Raw genomic sequence first — 18679 nt, 5'->3', positions numbered from 1 at the left:
TTCAATTGCTTCTTAAGTATGAATGGAGATGGGTAGCCCATTCCACCAACTAGGAGCTACACAGGAGAAGAGTCTTTATTGAGACTTGGTGGCATCACCACAAACTGTTCACTGGAAGACCTGAGTTGGCAAGATGGAGCATCGCACCTCACCATATACACAGGTGCTGACCCACTGACTATTTTGTAGGCAAACATCAGGGATTTGAACTTAATGTGTGCTGCTATAGGAAGCCAATGTAGTGACCTGAAGAGATAAATGACATGTGCCCATCTTGGCTGGTTAAATACAAGATGGGCTTCTGCATTCTATATCATCCACAGTGGCTTGATAGCACATGCAGGTACTCTTGCCAAAAGTGATCTGCAGTAGTCCAGACATGAAAAACCAGAGCCTGGACTAGATGTTGTTCTGCACACTCTGTCAGATAAGGACTGATCTTGATGATGTACAGTGTGAGCCTGCATGAATAAGAAACAGTGGAAATGTGGTCAGAAAAAGAACTGCTCATCAATCTCCACCCTAAGGTTGCGAACAGACTTGGCAGGTGTTAGCGACAATGAGCCAAGCTGTACAGAGATGGGGAGTTGAACAGACTGGCTGGTCGGGTCACAGGAAGCTTGGTTTTTGCTAGGTTGAGCTGTAGATGGTGGTCCTTCATCCTGGCTGAGATATCAGAAAGACATGCAAAGACTCTTGCTGATACCGTATTGTCCTCCGAAGGGAGTGACAGTTACAGCTGTGTATCATCAGCATAGCACTAATAAGTGAACACATAGGATTGGATGATGGAACTCAGCATGGTGGTGTACACAGAGAAAAATAGAGGACCCAGCACTGCTCCTTAGGGTACACCTGTGCATGTCTAGTATGCCTTCGACAACTCTCCTCGCCAGGAAAGACTGTAGGATCTATCATCGCTTAAAATCTAGCAGTCAAGCTGAAATTCCATTGCCACACCTGACTATGTTATTGTCTTGTGTTGTGCTTCTATACTCTGTTCCAGAAAAACTATATTGTTTTGGGGCAGCACATTCTTTGCGGATTCAGGCAGGCAAATCTATGCTCTCAGAGATGTAAGAGCTAATTTTAGACAATAAAGTGTTTGCCCCTTTTGATTCTTATCACTCCCATCACATGACTGCTTTATAAGTATTTTTTTCAGGATATACGACTCAATGGTAGAGTTTAAGGTATTACAGAGTATTAACTGAGAAGACTTGAGTGGAACCATGGCCAATACCAAACACTGACAGGCTGCCATATCTTTGCATGTATTTTTTTGTTCTAGAAATGCTCATACATATAGTATGTAAGTCAAATATACAGAAAGTAAAATGGCGAGTGCTCAGAATTTGCATTTTTTCTGATGTTCTCATATGTGAAGAAGCCAGTAACAATGGTTAACAAAATGTAACTTTTTTGTCTCATGAATCAATATAGCTGAATCTTACAGTATTTCATCCATCCATCCATCCTCTTCCACTTATCCAAGGTCGGGTCGCGGGGGCAGCAGCTTAAGCAGAGAGGCCCAGACTTCCCTCTCCCCGGCCACTTCTTCCAGCTCAAGGAGGCATCCAGGAGGCATCCTGATCAGATGGCCGAGCCACCTCATCTGACTCCTCTCAATGCGGAGGAGCAGCGGCTGTACTCTGAGCCCCTCCCGGATGACTGAGCTTCTAGCCCTATCTTTAAGGGAAAGCCCAGTATTTTTCATGGTGTATTCAAATACCTAACCAGTCATTCTCTATCAAGAAGAATTTCAGGTGATGAATGATTAAAATTTACAATAAATCTATTTTTATACTATGCATATATGCCTAGAAGGTAGAAGTGTGTGATTTTCTGCTGTACTTGGCCTCAGGAATGTTCCTGTTTAAGGGCCAAGTTGTAGTCAGCAAACATACTGGGACTTCATGTGCCTATCACTCAAAAATCATGAGTGACAGAAAAATTTGGAGTTAATTTGCGAAATCAGCATGAAAAGTACTTTTGCAGCAACCCATTTATTCTGTGACAAAATCTTTGTTGACCAATGTAACCTTTTAGCAATTACAAGGACTACTAAGGAGACACACAAGTGATTTGGGCTTTGTAGAGACAGAAGAGCTTTTTAAATTAAAAACGATGAAATCTAACAAAATGCTGGGACCAGATAACATTTAGCCAAGTAAGCTTAACATATATTCTTATTAATGGCAGCAATTATTAAGGAAATGACTGAGTAATTCATGTCAAGTACAGGTATATTGGTAAACAGTAAACAAGGTTTCAGACAGGAAGATCATGTTTTAATATTATGCTGAACTTCTATGAGGAGGTATAAAAATCATACAGCCAGAACGGTGCAAACAATATTCTTTATTTTAATTTTCATAGAGCTTTTGAGAAGATACAACATGAGAGACTTGTAATTGTACCCAGCATTTTGGGAATTCAAGGAATAACCACTCTGCAAAGCTAAGCTCTGTGTCAGTGACTAAGCCCAGTGTAAGAAGACTGAGACGTTGCCATTACTTTAAGAAGTGACTTGTTCTCTTGTGCCAGAAAGAGTAACGCTTTTCCATATGAAGTTGCAGAGGGCACAGCAAAGAACTCAATGGTGAGCTAAAAAAGGCATCATTATAGCACACCACGAATAAAGGACTATATAATAAAGGGTGAAGTGCACTCCAACACAAGAAAAGTCTTCCACTTGAACAGCAACAACTCCACACAACATCAGATGTCATTCTTAAAGACTTGGTATTGTAAAACTGTTTATCTGTTACAAGATAAATTATACATTTGAAAAGCCAGTAAATAGCCATCCTCTTCTATGTTATATATTTGTCTGTCGCGTCTGTTTTGTGTCTTCTCTACTAAGTCCATATATATGCAGATATTATGTTTCTATAATTCCTGTGTTTATCAATAAGTTATATTATTCTTTTTCTTAAAACAAATGTACTTCATTTACCTTGATATAAGTTTAATGGGTATAGACCCCTTACTAAAGAGAAAGGTAAGGAAAATAAAGTGGGATCTTTACCAAATATTTAATTATTACTGGGCAAAGGTAAAACTGATAGATAATTAATCTGAGTTAAAATGTTTTCCTACAGTTATTTTCAGCTGGATGGAAGGTGTGAAATATGGCCGGCAGCTTATCCCGGCCAATACCCCCAAGCCACCAGATGGAGCTAACGCTGCAACATGGAGGGACCCCGAATTCCAGCAGGGTATCATGGAACTTGGAGTCTTTCATCACAGCCCTGCTGGATAACATGGGGACCACCAGGGGATGCTGCAGGGAGGCCCAGAGAAGTACGTCATTCTTTCCATCCCCTCGACTGGGAAGTACTTCCGGGCTGAAGAAAAGGAGTTTTTACCCGAGCCGGAAGTGTTATAAAGTCACATGGACTGAGGGACAGAAATACTTCCAGGTCAAGAATTATAAAAGGACTGTGGGAGATCCCAGCGGTGAGCCGAGTTGGGAGGAAGGGTGACTGAGCTGCTGGGAGGTGTGGAGGAATTGTGTATTATTGTGATTATTAGTTGAGTATAGTAGAGGTGGAGGTGCTTTGTGCACGTTATTGTACAAATAAAATAATTATTTGGACTTTTATCTGGTGTCTGGCGTCTGGTCCGAGGGTTCGGGGGATGACAGCACCCCCTATCTGTCACAGAGGCCTTGCATGACACTTAAACTGGTTTTCATGCCATTTCAGGTATACCTGGCATTGTACAGTAGGTGCTGTGGACAGAACACTCATCCCTAGTCATATGCCCTGCTTCTTGAATACATCTACACCTGTTGAAAAGAGTTCTCCGTGCCAAAAGTCCAAGGGATGTGTAATGATCAGAGACTTTTTACAGACATTGTGGCCATGCAGCCTGGGAGTACACATAGTTCTTATATATGGTCCAACTCTGGAGTGTGTTAGATGGCAATAGTTTCTGTGTTTCCTAGTGGTTAGTGACTGGGAGATTGTGGGCAAACATGCTAAATTCAGTATTGAATCCTCAAACCACGGCTGAGGAGATGTATAACGTGGCACATCAAAACACACACACTGTTGCAGAATGTGCTCTAGGCATGTGATAGATGCAATTCTTTTGCCTACACAACTCCAAAGGCTTCCACGAGCCATGGAAAACAACACTTTTTATTTTTTGCCACCATAAGTTGTTTTAACTCCCCTTTTGTGAAGTGTTGCTTAATTTTCCAATTACTACATGCTATTGTTCTTGTTTGTAAGGAAGCTATATCATGTTTAGGTCTTTATTTTATATGCTTTTGAGTTGATGGCAATTCTACCCAAAGGTCAAGGGTTAGCAGTGTTGCATAATGTTTCTTCTCCTTTCTCCCTTACAAGTTAGACAACTAGCAGTCCCAGTGACATCACTTCTGAAACCCCGCTGGCTTTTCCCTATGTGGTGCCACTGCCCTTTTGTCTCAGTCTTGATTTTGACTCCAGTCTAAAAAGACCTCTAAATATTTGCCAACTGATTTTTCATTTTTAATTACATGAGGTTTGTCTACCAGGTGACCCAACTCTTTATCTTGTCTTCTTCTGTTTTACAGATTATTGAAATACATGAAGTCGATGTTATCAACAGTATGTGCTTTTCTGATGTGGATGCTGGAAGGAGTCAACAAAGAAATATTATAAACTCATCCATTAAATGTTGAAACGAAGGGCTTCAGGTAACACTCACAAAACTCACTCATTCTTTATGTATATCATTCAACATCTTGTTCATTATACGGTAAGATCAATTGTTTTGGGGAAACACAATCCAGTACAGTGAATAGAAACTGTTATTTTAGAAGAATTTCTTCAATGAGAGTGGGGGAACATAGAGAGGATCTTCTGTCTGCTGGAGCCAATCCCAGCCAACACAGGGCGCAAGGCAAGAAACAAACCCCGGGCAGGGCGCCAGCCCACCGCAATAGAGAGGATCTTGTTGGGGTAAATTTTGCAGAAACATTTGCAACCTTTTCTTCAAACTGTGAATGATAAACTCATGTACGGGAGAGTAGAACTTTATGACATTCAAGTCTCAGCTCAGTATGATACTTTGGAAAAGTTAGGGGAGTAGGTGAAATTAAGTCAAATTGTTGTGATTTTTAAATTTTCTAAATCTGGTTTCTTTTGAAAGAACCCCTCATCAACCTGTTCATTGCCTTTATAGTAATCAGTACTGTATATGATAAAAAAAAAGGAAAAATTCATTATAGAACTAAAAAATTAAAAGCCTCATATGTTTCTTTTTCCAAAATAGTGATATGTAACTAAACAGATTAAACTGTGTAAGTCTTCCCTCTCTGTTTGTCTCTCTCTGTGACATTTTAATATGTTTAAGCACAAATACTAGCTGCTTGTTCAGTCAGACTGAAAGTGAACATATGAAATAGATGTGAAGTTCTTCTGATTCTTCAATGAATATGCATCTTGTTCTTGTTCTGTTTCCTTGCTGGGCATTTGTAGTTAGATGGTTTCACAAGATGCTATCAGGTCCTCTACTCTGTAGGCTCTTTGATTTATATTTTTATTTTTCTTCTTTGAAAAAAGGGGAAAGTATCTTTTCCGATAAGCACATGAGATGTATTGTTTCCTTTGTTTTTTAAATACATACACATACTTTTTGCTCAAAAAGACTTACTTAAGAGAAGTAGACCAGATTAGTGTTAAAGATGATTTTAAAAGTCATCAGATCTGCTGCCCAGTGGCATGACCTCTGTATGTTTTTTTCATCTGTACTATTTTAAAAGCGCCTTTGATAAAAACACTGCTAACAGAATACAATACATATTGTATGCACACTTAAAGAAGATTCAAAGTGTTTTAAAGAGGACAACAAACAAATGCAATACTTTTTTTTATTTAAACAAAAAAAGCAACATTGACTGAAAAGTGCTGACATAAAATGAGAGGCTCTCAGGTTAGTGAGAACTTATTGAAATGAGGTGTAATGCACATACAAGCATATATATTATAGCATTAAAAATTAATAAGAGGGAAATTTGAAACAAATCTATATAAAATAGGCTCCACTGAAAATCTGACATATTCTTTTTTAATTAAATATTTCTCCATTTATCCAGTTATCCATTTTTTCCATTAGTAGATTCAGATTCTCTGCTTGCACAATCTGATGCCTAGATATTAGTTCAATGCATTGCACATAACTTTTCAATCCCTATAAAGCAGTTATTTTCAAAATTTAAAAAAAATGTAAAAAATTAATGTGGACTTTTTCTTTTCTTTTTTTTTTTTTACGAATTCTCTGGGAATTGGGAGTTAGCAGCATAGTGTTTTAGTGTACTATTTGACCAAATGGAATATGCTTTTTCCAAAATAAAGTGTTCATAACAAAGTGACAGATGTTGTTTGAATAGATAAACAAGTTATTGAACAATGATACATCCCAAAAGATGGTTTCCTTAGCTATATTTTTACATGAAAGAGTTAAATTCTAATAGCTGTGACAAAAGGTTGTGCTCTTCAGAAAGGCTGTCAGAATTTAGACTTTATTGCACAGCACAGGAAACAATTGCAGAGCACATAAAGCCATCTCAGTTCATGAAATGAGCCCAGTGAATTGGGTGTTTCTCATTTTTATTTCAGTTCTAATCATAAAACATCCCCATTTCTTACATTTTTCTTGTCATCCACTTTACATGTTGTCTTCACAATAATGACCTTGTGCTGTACCTGGTTTCATAACATTTACCTCCCCTTGTAAACTCTTTTTCCCTAATAATCATCAATCTTTTTATAATAATCATTAGGACTCAAAGGTCATACTTGTTCTCTGGGCCGGAGACAACTATCGCCTGATCATGTTTTACATTCCTCACATTCTCACATTCCTAATCTTGATCTAACAAAATTAGTGGCCTTTTAATTAATTAATTATTCCTCATCATTAAGTTGGAACCAGGATGACCCACATATGAGAAAGTGAATTGTTCAATTAATAATCGCTTGTTGCAACAGCATCCATTAAGACTAAAATCAGAGGCAGCTGTGCTGGTAAGCGTAGCACACAATTTCACTCAGAAGACCTGAGCTGCAGGAGCTGAAGGCAAACGGCTGTTTCGATAATCAAAGTTTAGCTAACACCATACAGCTTGCTTTGAACTTAATCATCTAGAATATTCATAAGAATTAAAATATTAAATTAAATGCCATTTAAAAATGTATTATATGTTTAAAGTGTTTATGTGCTAGCATGCAAGTTTACGTACTTTTCTTAAAGTTTAAGGACCTCGAAGTTTGCAGAAATTTCTTTAGACTTTGGTGAGTCCCAAAACAAAAGCTTGTTTATTCAGTTCCCTCAAAAAACACAGCGTCCTTGGTTCATAAAGAACACGGCAAGTGAAAAGCAAGCAGGCCACATTAAAAACAAAAGCAGCGACCTATAAAATAATAATGCCTGTCTAAGCTCTTAAAAAGTTGACAAGCAACTCCTTTAAATAGTCAGTAGTTCTAAACCCAATAACAAGGCATATTGATCCTTGATTTAAAACTCAACAATATAACAGGCAAGTGCTAATAAGTACTTTCAAAAATTGTTTGGCAGTAGACCTAAAAAAATTTTATGGGTGGTCACATCAAATATTGCTTTCATTTATGTTGTATTTACTGAACTTTCAAGGAAGTTTATTGATTAATAAAGCTATTCATGGCATTATTTTTCCCATATTACAACATCTTTTCACAATACAATACTATATATTTGTACAAACATATGCACATTTTTTCTCTCTCTGTATGTGTGTATGTATATATATATATATACAGAGAGAGAGAGAGAGAGAGAGTTATGTATATATATGAGTGAGAGAGTATATGTATGTAAATATATATACAGGGTGGTCCAGATCTAATTATGCAGATCCAGATTGTCTGGATGACTTTGATTTATGCAGGGACGATTCCAGTTCGGCACAAAGATGATTCTTCATGTCGTCGGTTCGGTGATTTTCTATGTAATAAACGTACTAAGTTATGGCGTAATGAAAATTGCATAATTAGATCTGGACAACCTTATATACACAGGAGATGCCAGAGAACTCAGCATACAATCAACTCAAACCAGACCCCACATCTCACCTGGCACACACTTCCTTATCATCACGGGGTGTCAGAAGGCACAGCACACATCCTGTCCAAATCAGGTATCAGAATAGCACACAAGCCTTCAAACAATCTGCGCACTGTCCTGTTCAATGCCAAAAATAAGAAATCGACAGCAGAAACACGAAACGCAGTTTATAGTATTCTATGCAGTTCTTGCCCAGCAGTATACACAGGACAACATCACAAAGAATCGTAACACATATACATGAACATCGCAATGCCGTCAAAGGTAAGGACTCACGATCACAGATACGCATACTAAATCAACAGGACATACATTTAACTTGGACAATGTACAAGTAAGATTTAAGGCCAATACTAAAAGTGCCAGAGAGCTGGCTGAATCTTGGCTATCAAAAGAAAACGCCATCAAAAGACATTTGGACATAAACCCAGCATATGCAAACTTAATAAGAACATGTTTATAATAAATAAAACTTTACGACCAATACTTCTATATACACTGACCTACCCCCACCCGCCCCATTCCCCCCACACCCCCACCTAATTTGGATATATATTGCCTTGAATTCTTGTATGTCTAAGCATTATCCTCTAATGATGGCTTCTGGCAGGGGCTGAAAGGTCAGGAATAGAAATCACTTAATGACACGTGATTTGTCTTCTCCCTTTGTGGATCTCCAGCTGCAAATATGCAAACCATATCACAGACCTTCACTTCCATATATATATGTGTATTGTGGAAGTTGACCCGGACACAGACAGGCAGACACGTTCATGTCACCCACAAACACGTTTATTTACAATATTTATAATAATTTAATGGTCACACAGACTCAAATAATGGTCACTAAGACCCAGTTGTGCACAAACCCCAAAACACTCAGTCCTAGCCACACAATGCCTTTTCTTCGGGCCGCCTCCACAGCTCTCTCTTGCCTCATCCTTCTTCCACCCGACTCTAGCGCTGAATGAATGGAGACGGCCCCTTTTATATGGTTCCCGGATGAGCACCAGGTGTTCCCGGCATTCCTCCTCTGGCCACGCCCCAGTGTGGCGGAAGTGCCGGCTGTCCTCCTGGCTGCTCTCCGGGCGCCGTCCTAAATCTTCCCCCCAGCACTTCCTGGTGTGGCGGAAGTGCTGGGATAACAGGTTCCCAAGGCATTGGGGAGCCTCCTGGCGGTGACCACGGGCCCCTACAGGGTGGAGCTTCCATGCCCTGTACCCATGGCCCCCAAAGCAACCCGGAAGGCAACCCCCACGTGATCCAGGGTGGGCACAGACCCATATCCGGTCCCTCATGATGTCCCGGCCGGGTCATGGCCCCTGGCATCCCTGACAGTATATATATATATATATATATATATATATATATATATATATATATATATACTCGTATATATGTATGTATATACACTGCTCACAAAAATTAAAGGAACACTTTAAAGAAACACATTAGATACATCAGATCTCAATATGAAGTTGTATATCTATACAAATAACGACAGGGCAATGTCTTAGGAACAAAAGGATGCCAAGTCTTTTAATGGAAATAAAAGTTTTCTGCCTACAGAGGGCTCAATTGTGTAGACACCCTAAAATCAGAGTGAAATGAAGATGTGGCAGGCTAGTCCACTTTTACAAAAACTTAATTTTTGCTACTCAAAATGCTTTTCAGTATCTTGTGTGGCCCCCACGAGCTTGTATGCATGCTTGACAACGTCGAGGCATGCTCCTAATGAGACGACGGATGGTGTCTTGTGGCATTTCCTCCCAGATCTGTATGAGGGCATCCCTGAGCTGTTGTACAGTCTGAGGAGCAACCTGGCGGCGCCTAATGGACCGAAACATAATGTCCCACAGATGTTCTATTGGGTTTAAGTCAGGGGATCGTGAAGGCCATTCAATTGTTTCAATTCCTTCATCCTCCAGGTACTGCCTGCATACTCTTGCCACATGAGGCCGAGCATTGTCATGCATTAGGAGGAAACCAGGACCTACTGCACCAGCGTAGGGTCTGACAATGGGTCAAGGATTTCATCCTGATACCTAATGGCAGTCAAGATGCCGTTGTCTAGCCTGTAGAGGTCTGTGAGTCGCTCCATGGATATGCCTCCAAGATCATCACTGACCCACCACCAAACCAGTCATGCTAAACGATGTTACAGGCAGCATAATATTCTCCACGGCTTCTCCTGACCCTTTCACGTCTTTCACATATACTCAGGGTGAACCTGCTCTCATCTGTGAAAAGCACAGGACGCCAGTGGTGGACCTGCCAATTCTGGTATTCTATGGCAAATGCCAATTGAGCTCCCGGTGCTGTGCAGTGAGCACAGGGCGCAGTAGACATTTGGGCCCTCAGGCAACCCTCATGAAGTCTGTTTCTGATTGTTTGGTCAGAGACATTCACACCAGTGGCCTGCTGGAGGTCATTTTGTAGGGCTCTGGCAGTGCTCATCCTGTTCCTCCTTGCCCAAAGGAGCAGATACTGGTCCTGCTGATGGGTTATGGACCTTCTATGGCCCTCTCCAGCTCTCCTAGAGTAACTGCTTGTCTCCTAGAATCTCCTCCATGCCCTTGAGACTGTGCAGGGAGACACAGTAAACCTTCTGGCAATGACATGTATTGATGTGCCATCCTGGAGAAGTTGGACTACCTGTGCAACCTCTGTAGGGTCCAGGTATCACCTCATGCTACCAGTAGTGACACTGACTGTAGCCAAATGCCAAACTAGTGAAGAAACAGTCAGAAAAGATGAGGTGGGAAAAATGTCAGTGGCCTCCACCTGTTAAACCATTCCTGTTTTGGGGGTCATCTCATTGTTGCCTCTCTAGTGCATCTGTTGTTAATTTCATTAACACCACAGCAGCTAAAACTGATTAACAACCCCCTCTGCTACTTAACTGACCAGATTAATATCTATGTATATATGTATATATATATATATATATATATATATATATATATATATATATATGTATATATATACATATACACAGTACAGGCCAAAAGTTTGGACACACCTCCTCATTCAATGTGTTTTCTTTATTTCATGACCATTTACAGCAGTCTATCACTCTCATTCTTGGTCAAATAGCCCTTACACAGCCTAGAGGTGTGTTTGGGGTCATTGTCCTGTTGAAAAATAAATGATCGTCCAACTAACCTGACTTCTGCACAACACAACTGCTGGTCCCAACCCCATTGATAAAACAAGAAATTCCACTAAATAACCCTGATAAGGCACACCTGTGAAGTGAAAACCATTTCAGGTGACTACCTGTTGAAGCTCATCGAGAGAATGCCAAGAGTGTGCAAAGCAGTAATCAGAGCAAAGGGTGGCTATTTTGAAGAAACTAGAATATTAAACATGTTATTTGTTCATTCATAGTTTTGATGCCTTCAGTGAGAATCTACCAATGTAAATGGTCATGAAAATAAAGAAAACACATTGAATGAGGAGGTCTGTCCAAACTTTTGGCCTGTACTGTATATGTGTATACTGCATATATATATGTATGCAGTATATATATCATATACTAGCTGTGTAAGCCCGTGTTGAAAAAAGCCCGGGGTCCTAGAAACTATTAAAATTGTCAGAAAAAAATGAAATGTAGAGATGTCAGGTAATAGAAAGGAACTATACTCCTAGGAGGATTCATTTTGCCGATGTGCTCGCATCACTTGTGTATTAGTGGCAGGAGGAAAAGTAAAATGGATACTATTTTTCCAATGTTAGCGGGTAAGAGACTTTATCTTTCTTCTGATGTTTCATTTTACTGACGTGCTGGCCTCACTTGTGTTATTAACGGCTAGACACACACACTTCCACGTGTAGATGTTTATATATAAGACTAGCAGGAGTACCTGCCGTTGCCTGGGAATCTATAACCGGTGAATTTCCCAAATGAAAGAAACAGAACATAGAAATAGAACAAACATTTTTCTGATTGACATTTTATTGTAAGTTCCTCTACTCTGGATTCTGTGCGGTGTGGAGTTTGAGACTAGTTTGAAATAGACTTTGTTGTGGCATCTGGAGTGAACCTTCCAATTCTACGTCTTTTGTTCGGTGGCATGGGTATATTAGTGAAAAGCAGGACAATTACAATGTGTTACATGGTATTATGTATGGAATAAACACTACAGTGAGATGAATTTACGTTGGCGATGGTAACTACAGAGTGAAGTGACATACAACCGGTGCTGCGTTAGGGTAAAATGGTGGGGGAAGGATGGTGTCCTTTTAAGGCAAGTCTCTGTTCAAACGTGATTGCATGTAACGGACGTTGGCGAATGAAATACAGTAGACCCCCGCGAAGTCGCGGTTCAGGGTTTGCGGACTCAGTTATTCGCAGATTATTTCTTAGAACCTAACTATTAAGTGTTAGCGGAAAGTGCAAATCTCCTCCGGAATTTTTTATGGCTTTTTTCATGGCAATACTGTGCTGTAGAGATAACAGGAAGCAACCGCTAAGGGAAATACGGTTTGGGATGGTGAAAGTAGCCACTTCGAGAGCGTTATTCATTTCTCCTTGCTGCTGATTGACTGCTGCCATGTGACGCATCTCCTGGTGAATACGTTTACCACCGCTGAGGGAAACTTGCTTTGGGATGGTGGAAGTAGCCAATCTGGGATGGTGAAAATAGCCAATCCGAGAGTGTTATTCATTTCTCCTTGCTGATGACTGACTGCTGCTTTGTGACGAGTCTCCAGCTGAGTGTCCTCATGTTTTCCATTTTGTTATTGTTTTGTTATTCTTAAATGCACACGATGTTGTCGAATCGGCGTGCACCTTCTAAGGAACTGAGCCTAAGCGCCAGAAGAAGTTTAAAATATTCCAGGAGAAGGTTGAACTACTGGTTTTGCTCCAGGAACTAAAACGTTGTGCTTCAGTAGTGCGCCACTATGGCATTAATGAAAGCACCGTATGCTACATACAGAAGAACGAAGCAGCGATCTGGAGTACCGTATCTGTAAGTTTTAGTGATAGTGCCATAAAGGTAATGACCGTAAGGAATAAAAATATTGCCAGGATGGAAAACTCCTCCTGAAGCTCCTGAAGAAAAGGCACCAACTGAGGAGTTGTAAATCCTATGCATCGTACTGCACAGCTTCTTCATCATCATCATCATCATCATCAATATCATTCATCATTGGTGAATACCCGTACATTTTACTGTATTTTAATTAAATGAAATTATTATGTATTTACTCTACTTATAACAAAGAAAACTACAGCGCATACCAAAGAAAACGCGCATGCATGAATTACAGTACATATAGCGGTAACATTGGCATTTTACATTCTTCACCGCGGGAGACATAACAGTACAGTATTGTACAGTATACGGGTGTATCTTTACATTCTGTTTTTAGGGATTGTATTAAGGTAATTTTTAGGTAATGTATTAATGTATTATGCTGAGTTTGCAACAAAATTAAAGTGCTTTGGGGGCATACTGTATTCAGGGTTGAAACTATAAAAATAGCCATTTAAAAGGCATTTTTCAGCCACATCCAAAAGTCACAGTTTTTCACAATTCGCGGGTGCTCTAGGAACATAACCCCCGTGAATTTTGGGGATGTACTGTACAGCACTATCAGTGCATGAGGGAGTGTGACGTGCGGAAACACGGGTGTGTCAGCCAGTCACGCTTTCTGGGTCATTCATGTTTTACATCCATACGACAGCTGCTCTTCTCCCAATCAAAGCAGTCGGCCTTCTCATACTTGGACACTTCTAACATCTGTTGGCAATTTAAAGAAACATGGGTAAAGAGCGACGCTCAGAGTCCAAAGCTGCTGCTAGATGGTGCCACAGTGAATGTCTGTTGGAACGTGCGGCCATTGTGTCGATGATAAGTACGGGGACATGTGCGAAGGTTGTGTCGGTGAAAAGGTGCCCTGGGGTTCACCACCAATATTTTTCCGACCCAAACATACCCCATGACTTTCTCTTGGTCACAAAGGAGCCGCATGCCCAGTTTGGTGTCGATCAGACCCCCGTTGCAGATTTGTATGACGGACAAACAAACATACATACACACACACATCGACTCTACTTTATATATTAGATTAGATTATATATATATTTGTGGTGTCAGTTCGTTACAGAGAAAATGCACTTTCACATAGACAGTTGTCAAAAATTGTGGGATTTGCTGCCTTCCTGCATGAGTATCATATCTCACAGTAATAAAAACCTTTATAAGTGATTGATTGCGTGATGCAGTTAGCTTAACCCGTTTGAGATGCTTGTCTCATGCCTCGTGCAGCCCTGCTTGTTTTGTTCTGTTTTTGGCTGTTGTCTGTGTTATACTAATCTATGTCTGTTTGTTCTTTTGAGTGAGTCAGTCTGTTTCTGCTTTCTTCTTTTCTCTATTTACTTGTTATCCGAAGTGGTTACAACCATCCGTCTGTCTGCCTGTCTGTTTGAGCAAATACTTATTTCTATCTTGCTGTCTGTGTCTTCTCTTTCTCTCCAGCTACTTACCCCTGGGAAAAATTGGGAATAGGAAAAAACTTGAACATCAGATTCAGACAGTGATGCTGCTGGATTTGAAAACCAGTCTTTTGCAGCCATGAAGCCTTTGAAATACTAATTATTATCATTTTTCAATCAGATTTCTACAAAGCTGGAAAAGAGAATTAAAGAAAAGGCTTTCATAAATGCCAGTTGTAATTTGCTATTTCACCCAGCTTTTATTACTTTCCATATATTAATTGACAGGTTTTGGCAAATTAACAACAATTTTACTATATCTTTAAATTTTTATTTCTTATATATTTCAATGTGTGTTGGGATATACAAAGAAAGTAAATTGATAGTATGCATCTTTAGTTTTCAGTTATAATGTTAGGAAAAGCAAAATGGAAAATTATAAAATATGTGCTTAGGAGATGACAGTCAAAGTAACACTTTTGTTATTAACACATTGTCATTATTATTAAATATTAAAATTTACCTTGTGTGTTTTTTCTGTATATATACAGTGTACAAGAAAATGAATTTAAGAATGTGGTCATTTAGTATAAGTAGAACAATGCCGTGTTTCAAGAACATGGCTACTACACAATTTACTTATTATGTTTGTATTTCAGTCATTGCAGTGTCATCGCAGGTTTCTTCGTGGCTGTGCATCTCCATGTTGAATTGCCTTTTCTTCCTCTGCGGATTTATTTTTTTGTACTTTGCCAAACACAGAAGCTCCACACTGACAGTTAACACAAGTAGCAGTTTCGCCGCATTCAGAAAGGTATACGCCATGGCCAGACACCTGCTATCTGAAAAAAATTTGTGAAAAATAACAACAGTGTAGTCTCTTTAGTTAATATTTAGTTAATAAGTAAACATTAAATTATGTGTTTTTGAAAAGTACATCCATCTTCCAACCCACTGAATCCGAATATAGGGTCATGGGGGTCTGCTGGAGCCAATCCCAGCCAACACAGAAAACAATCCCAGGCAGGGTGCCAACCCACCACAGGACACACACAGTAGGGCCAATTTAGAAATGCCAATCCACCTGACCTGCATGTCTTTGGACTGTGGGAGGAAACCGGAGCATCCAGAGGAAACCCACGCAGACACGGGGGGGAAAATGTAAACTCCACGCAGGGAAGACCCGGGAAGTGAACCCGGGTCTCCTATCTGCGAGGCAGGAGCACTACCATTGTGCCACCTAGCCACCCTAAAAGTTCATTAAAAGAATAAATTTACACTAAGTAAGGCTAAAACTAAAAAAAATGTATTATTAATTACTATTGTGCCAAATCTACTTCTTTCAAAAGTGATAATGGGTCACGTAGTTTGTCTATCCTGCGGTGGGTTGGCATCCTGCCTGAGGTTTGTTCCTGCCTTGTGCCCTGTGTTGGCTGGGATTGGCTCCAGCAGACCCCCGAGACCCTGTGTTCGGATTCAGCGGGTTAGAAAATGGATGGATGGATGGATGGATAGTTTGTCTATCAGGTTATAAAAAAGTTTGTGAACTTTAAAATTTCAAAAATGCCCTTCCGCTAATAGTAATGAAATTGAGTCTATGCATTATCTTTGTAAATAAGATCAAAATGGCAGAAGGCTACCCTAGTACAATGGAAATTTTTGTAAAAGTTCAAATGTTTTCAGCATTTTGTTTCCCAGAAAATTATTAATAATTAGACACCACATCATTTGTGCTGTTTTACTAAGATTTTTTGAAAACCACTATTCAAGAATCCATTGAATTATTTAAAAAAGCAAATTAATCCACAGATGGCCACTGTCCAGCTTCAGTGTATATTAAATAATGCGCATTTAGCAGAGACTTAAATATCACTTCACATCTTCCAAACCTCATTAAATTCCATGAAATTATGAACATTTTTTGGGGGTTCTTCTAGAGGGGCTTAAAGTGGAGAAGGACAAACAAATTGTGATTGCATTCACTACACTTTTGGCACGCAGACTTATTCTGCTAAACTGGAAGAACCCAAACTCTCCTCTTTTAAGTCAGTGGGAAACCGATGTGTTATATTATTTGAAGTTGGAAAAATCAAATACTCAGAGGATCTGTACAGACTTTTTTCAAAACATGGCAGGATCTAATCAGTAATATTTTAAAATAAGTTCATAAATTATTTACATTTTAATGATATTTAAATATATTGCATACAGTGTTTCATGAAATTGTAGTACAATTTCATCTTTACAGCCATGCAGTTATTTTTTAGCAACATATTTTGACAGACCAACATAAAACTAAAAAACTCGATGTATGATAAATTACTTCTAAATAGCAAGCAGAAGTACTGTAACACTTCTCTGATCCTTGTATTTAGTTGCAGTGAATATTTTATTCCAAAAAGTATTGCTGTAAATGTAAATATTATCTGTCAATATTTAGTACTGTATGTTCTTATCTAGTGTAAATATAATTCATTACACACCTTTCACATACACCTGCGTGCCATCACTAAAAATCTTCTCTCCATTATGCGATACTGCGCAAAAATACTGGCCCGAGTCGGCTCGACGGGAGCCAGTTACTCTTAGGCTTGCACCGTTTTCATCTGAGCTGTAGAACATCCTGCCACTGTGGCTTGGTACAACGCTTGCTGTGCTCCTGTTGAAGCCACGATACCAAAGATAGTCAGGATCTAGGCGGCCATTTCTTAGGGAGCAGTTCAATGAGAAAGGCTCTCCAGTGGTAACCTTCAGTGAAGATGGCATCTGCACAAGAAAAGGAGAACCAACAGCACCTGAAAGGCAAAGGAAATTTGGAAATGTACATTGAATATTTATATAAAATATCTACGAATGATGCCTTATGTGACTGAGGGACAAATTCAGAAAAATTTCATAAATTATGAAATGAGGCCATTAAAATTATTCACACATTTTGGATTTCTGTATTGCAATATTAAACATTCTTGTATTTAAATAAACATATTAAGATTCAGTAAAAAAATAAGATGTGAAAATATTTTTGTCAAAGGCGACAGCTATTACAAGTTTTGTAGCTACTGGATCTATTAGCTTAAATACTACATGTATGATTGTTTAAAAAATGTTGTGCTCCTTAAATGAATACAGTAGGTTTACATTTATGCTGAAGGATTATGTTACACTTTTACTTTTATTCACTTTTATGATTTCACTATTGAACATAAACATTAAAAGACTGAATTCTCAAAAATATAATAATAATTATAATACATTTTATTTATATAGCACCTTTCCCATACTCAAGATGCTATTTATGGCATGGTAAATGCAGTTCATAAGGATTCATTGCCATCAATTTTGCTTTAGAAGCTGAAAAAAAATTTAAATTCTCATTTTGATACATTAATTAAAGGACAGAAAATAGCCAGCATATTATATGCAAAAGCTTTTATGAAGCAGGAATAACAATCTTTAAAGTAGATACAGTGCACAATGTTTATACATATGTACTGTATTTATGTACACACACAAAGAGAGAAAATGAGAGAGATTAAACTATCAATAGTAATAATATTAATGCTGTTACCCGTAATTAATACAGACACCCAGGTAAGTCGGTAGATTTCCATGGCCGCACCACACGCACTTTTTGCTCTCACATTGAAGAGCCCGGTTGGTTTTGTACTCGCTCACACATAACACCTTCTGCTGCATGCCGCACTGGGAGCTCATTTATTTCATACTGTAACATGTGGTTTTTCAAAGTGGCTTCAGACATCAGACATCACTCAGTAATAATTGATCATTTTAAACAGTGCTTCATGCAGAATAGTTCATTTTTTAAAACACAAAGTTAAACATTGTATCAGTGATTAATTACAAATTGTACGAATTAGGAAGTTTGTTCAATGCTGAAATGACTTTGACAAGAATAGAAGTATACTGATCGCACACAAACCATCTGTAAATAGTTTATATGAATTTTAAATGGCATTTTCAGCACAATAGGGACTAATAAGATAAAGTGGGCTCATTTATTCTAAAGCATAACACAATGTGCTTCAATGAACCCATAGAAAATGAATGAAGAAGATAATGAGAGAAAAAGTGATTCCTGTCCTAGCTTTTAAGCGTATAACTAAGGCAATTTTTTCA

General features: G+C 38.9%; 1 protein-coding gene across 1 annotated transcript; it reads right to left on the bottom strand.

Annotated features, from left to right (window-relative positions):
* Positions 1-15078: 15078 nt before the first annotated feature.
* Positions 15079-18189, bottom strand: LOC120539827 (tyrosine-protein kinase receptor TYRO3-like). Its single transcript, XM_039770203.1, has 3 exons — positions 18111-18189; positions 17026-17337; positions 15079-15384 (listed from the first exon to the last, which is right to left on the bottom strand). Exons 1-3 carry the CDS (start codon positions 18151-18153, stop codon positions 15185-15187), a joined length of 555 nt encoding a protein of 184 aa, XP_039626137.1. The 5' UTR covers positions 18154-18189; the 3' UTR covers positions 15079-15184.
* Positions 18190-18679: the final 490 nt, after the last annotated feature.

The sequence above is a fragment of the Polypterus senegalus genome, chromosome 11 (genome assembly GCF_016835505.1).
Source record: "Polypterus senegalus isolate Bchr_013 chromosome 11, ASM1683550v1, whole genome shotgun sequence".
NCBI classification, from domain to species: domain Eukaryota; kingdom Metazoa; phylum Chordata; class Cladistia; order Polypteriformes; family Polypteridae; genus Polypterus; species Polypterus senegalus.
Note: the sequence above shows the minus strand (reverse complement) of the source record. Positions and strands in the feature narration are given on the sequence as shown.

Bases quoted from the DNA above. Each gene is read 5' to 3' on its own strand.
- LOC120539827 (XM_039770203.1), bottom strand. From the start codon at position 18,153: ATGGAAATCTACCGACTTACCTGGGTGTCTGTATTAATTACGG. The intron at 17,338-18,110 runs GTAACAGCATTA...TTTGCCTTTCAG, and splicing joins GGTGTCTGTATTAATTACGG to GTGCTGTTGGTTCTCCTTTT. The intron at 15,385-17,025 runs GTGTGTAATGAA...AATTTTTTTCAG, and splicing joins CACGCAGGTGTATGTGAAAG to ATAGCAGGTGTCTGGCCATG.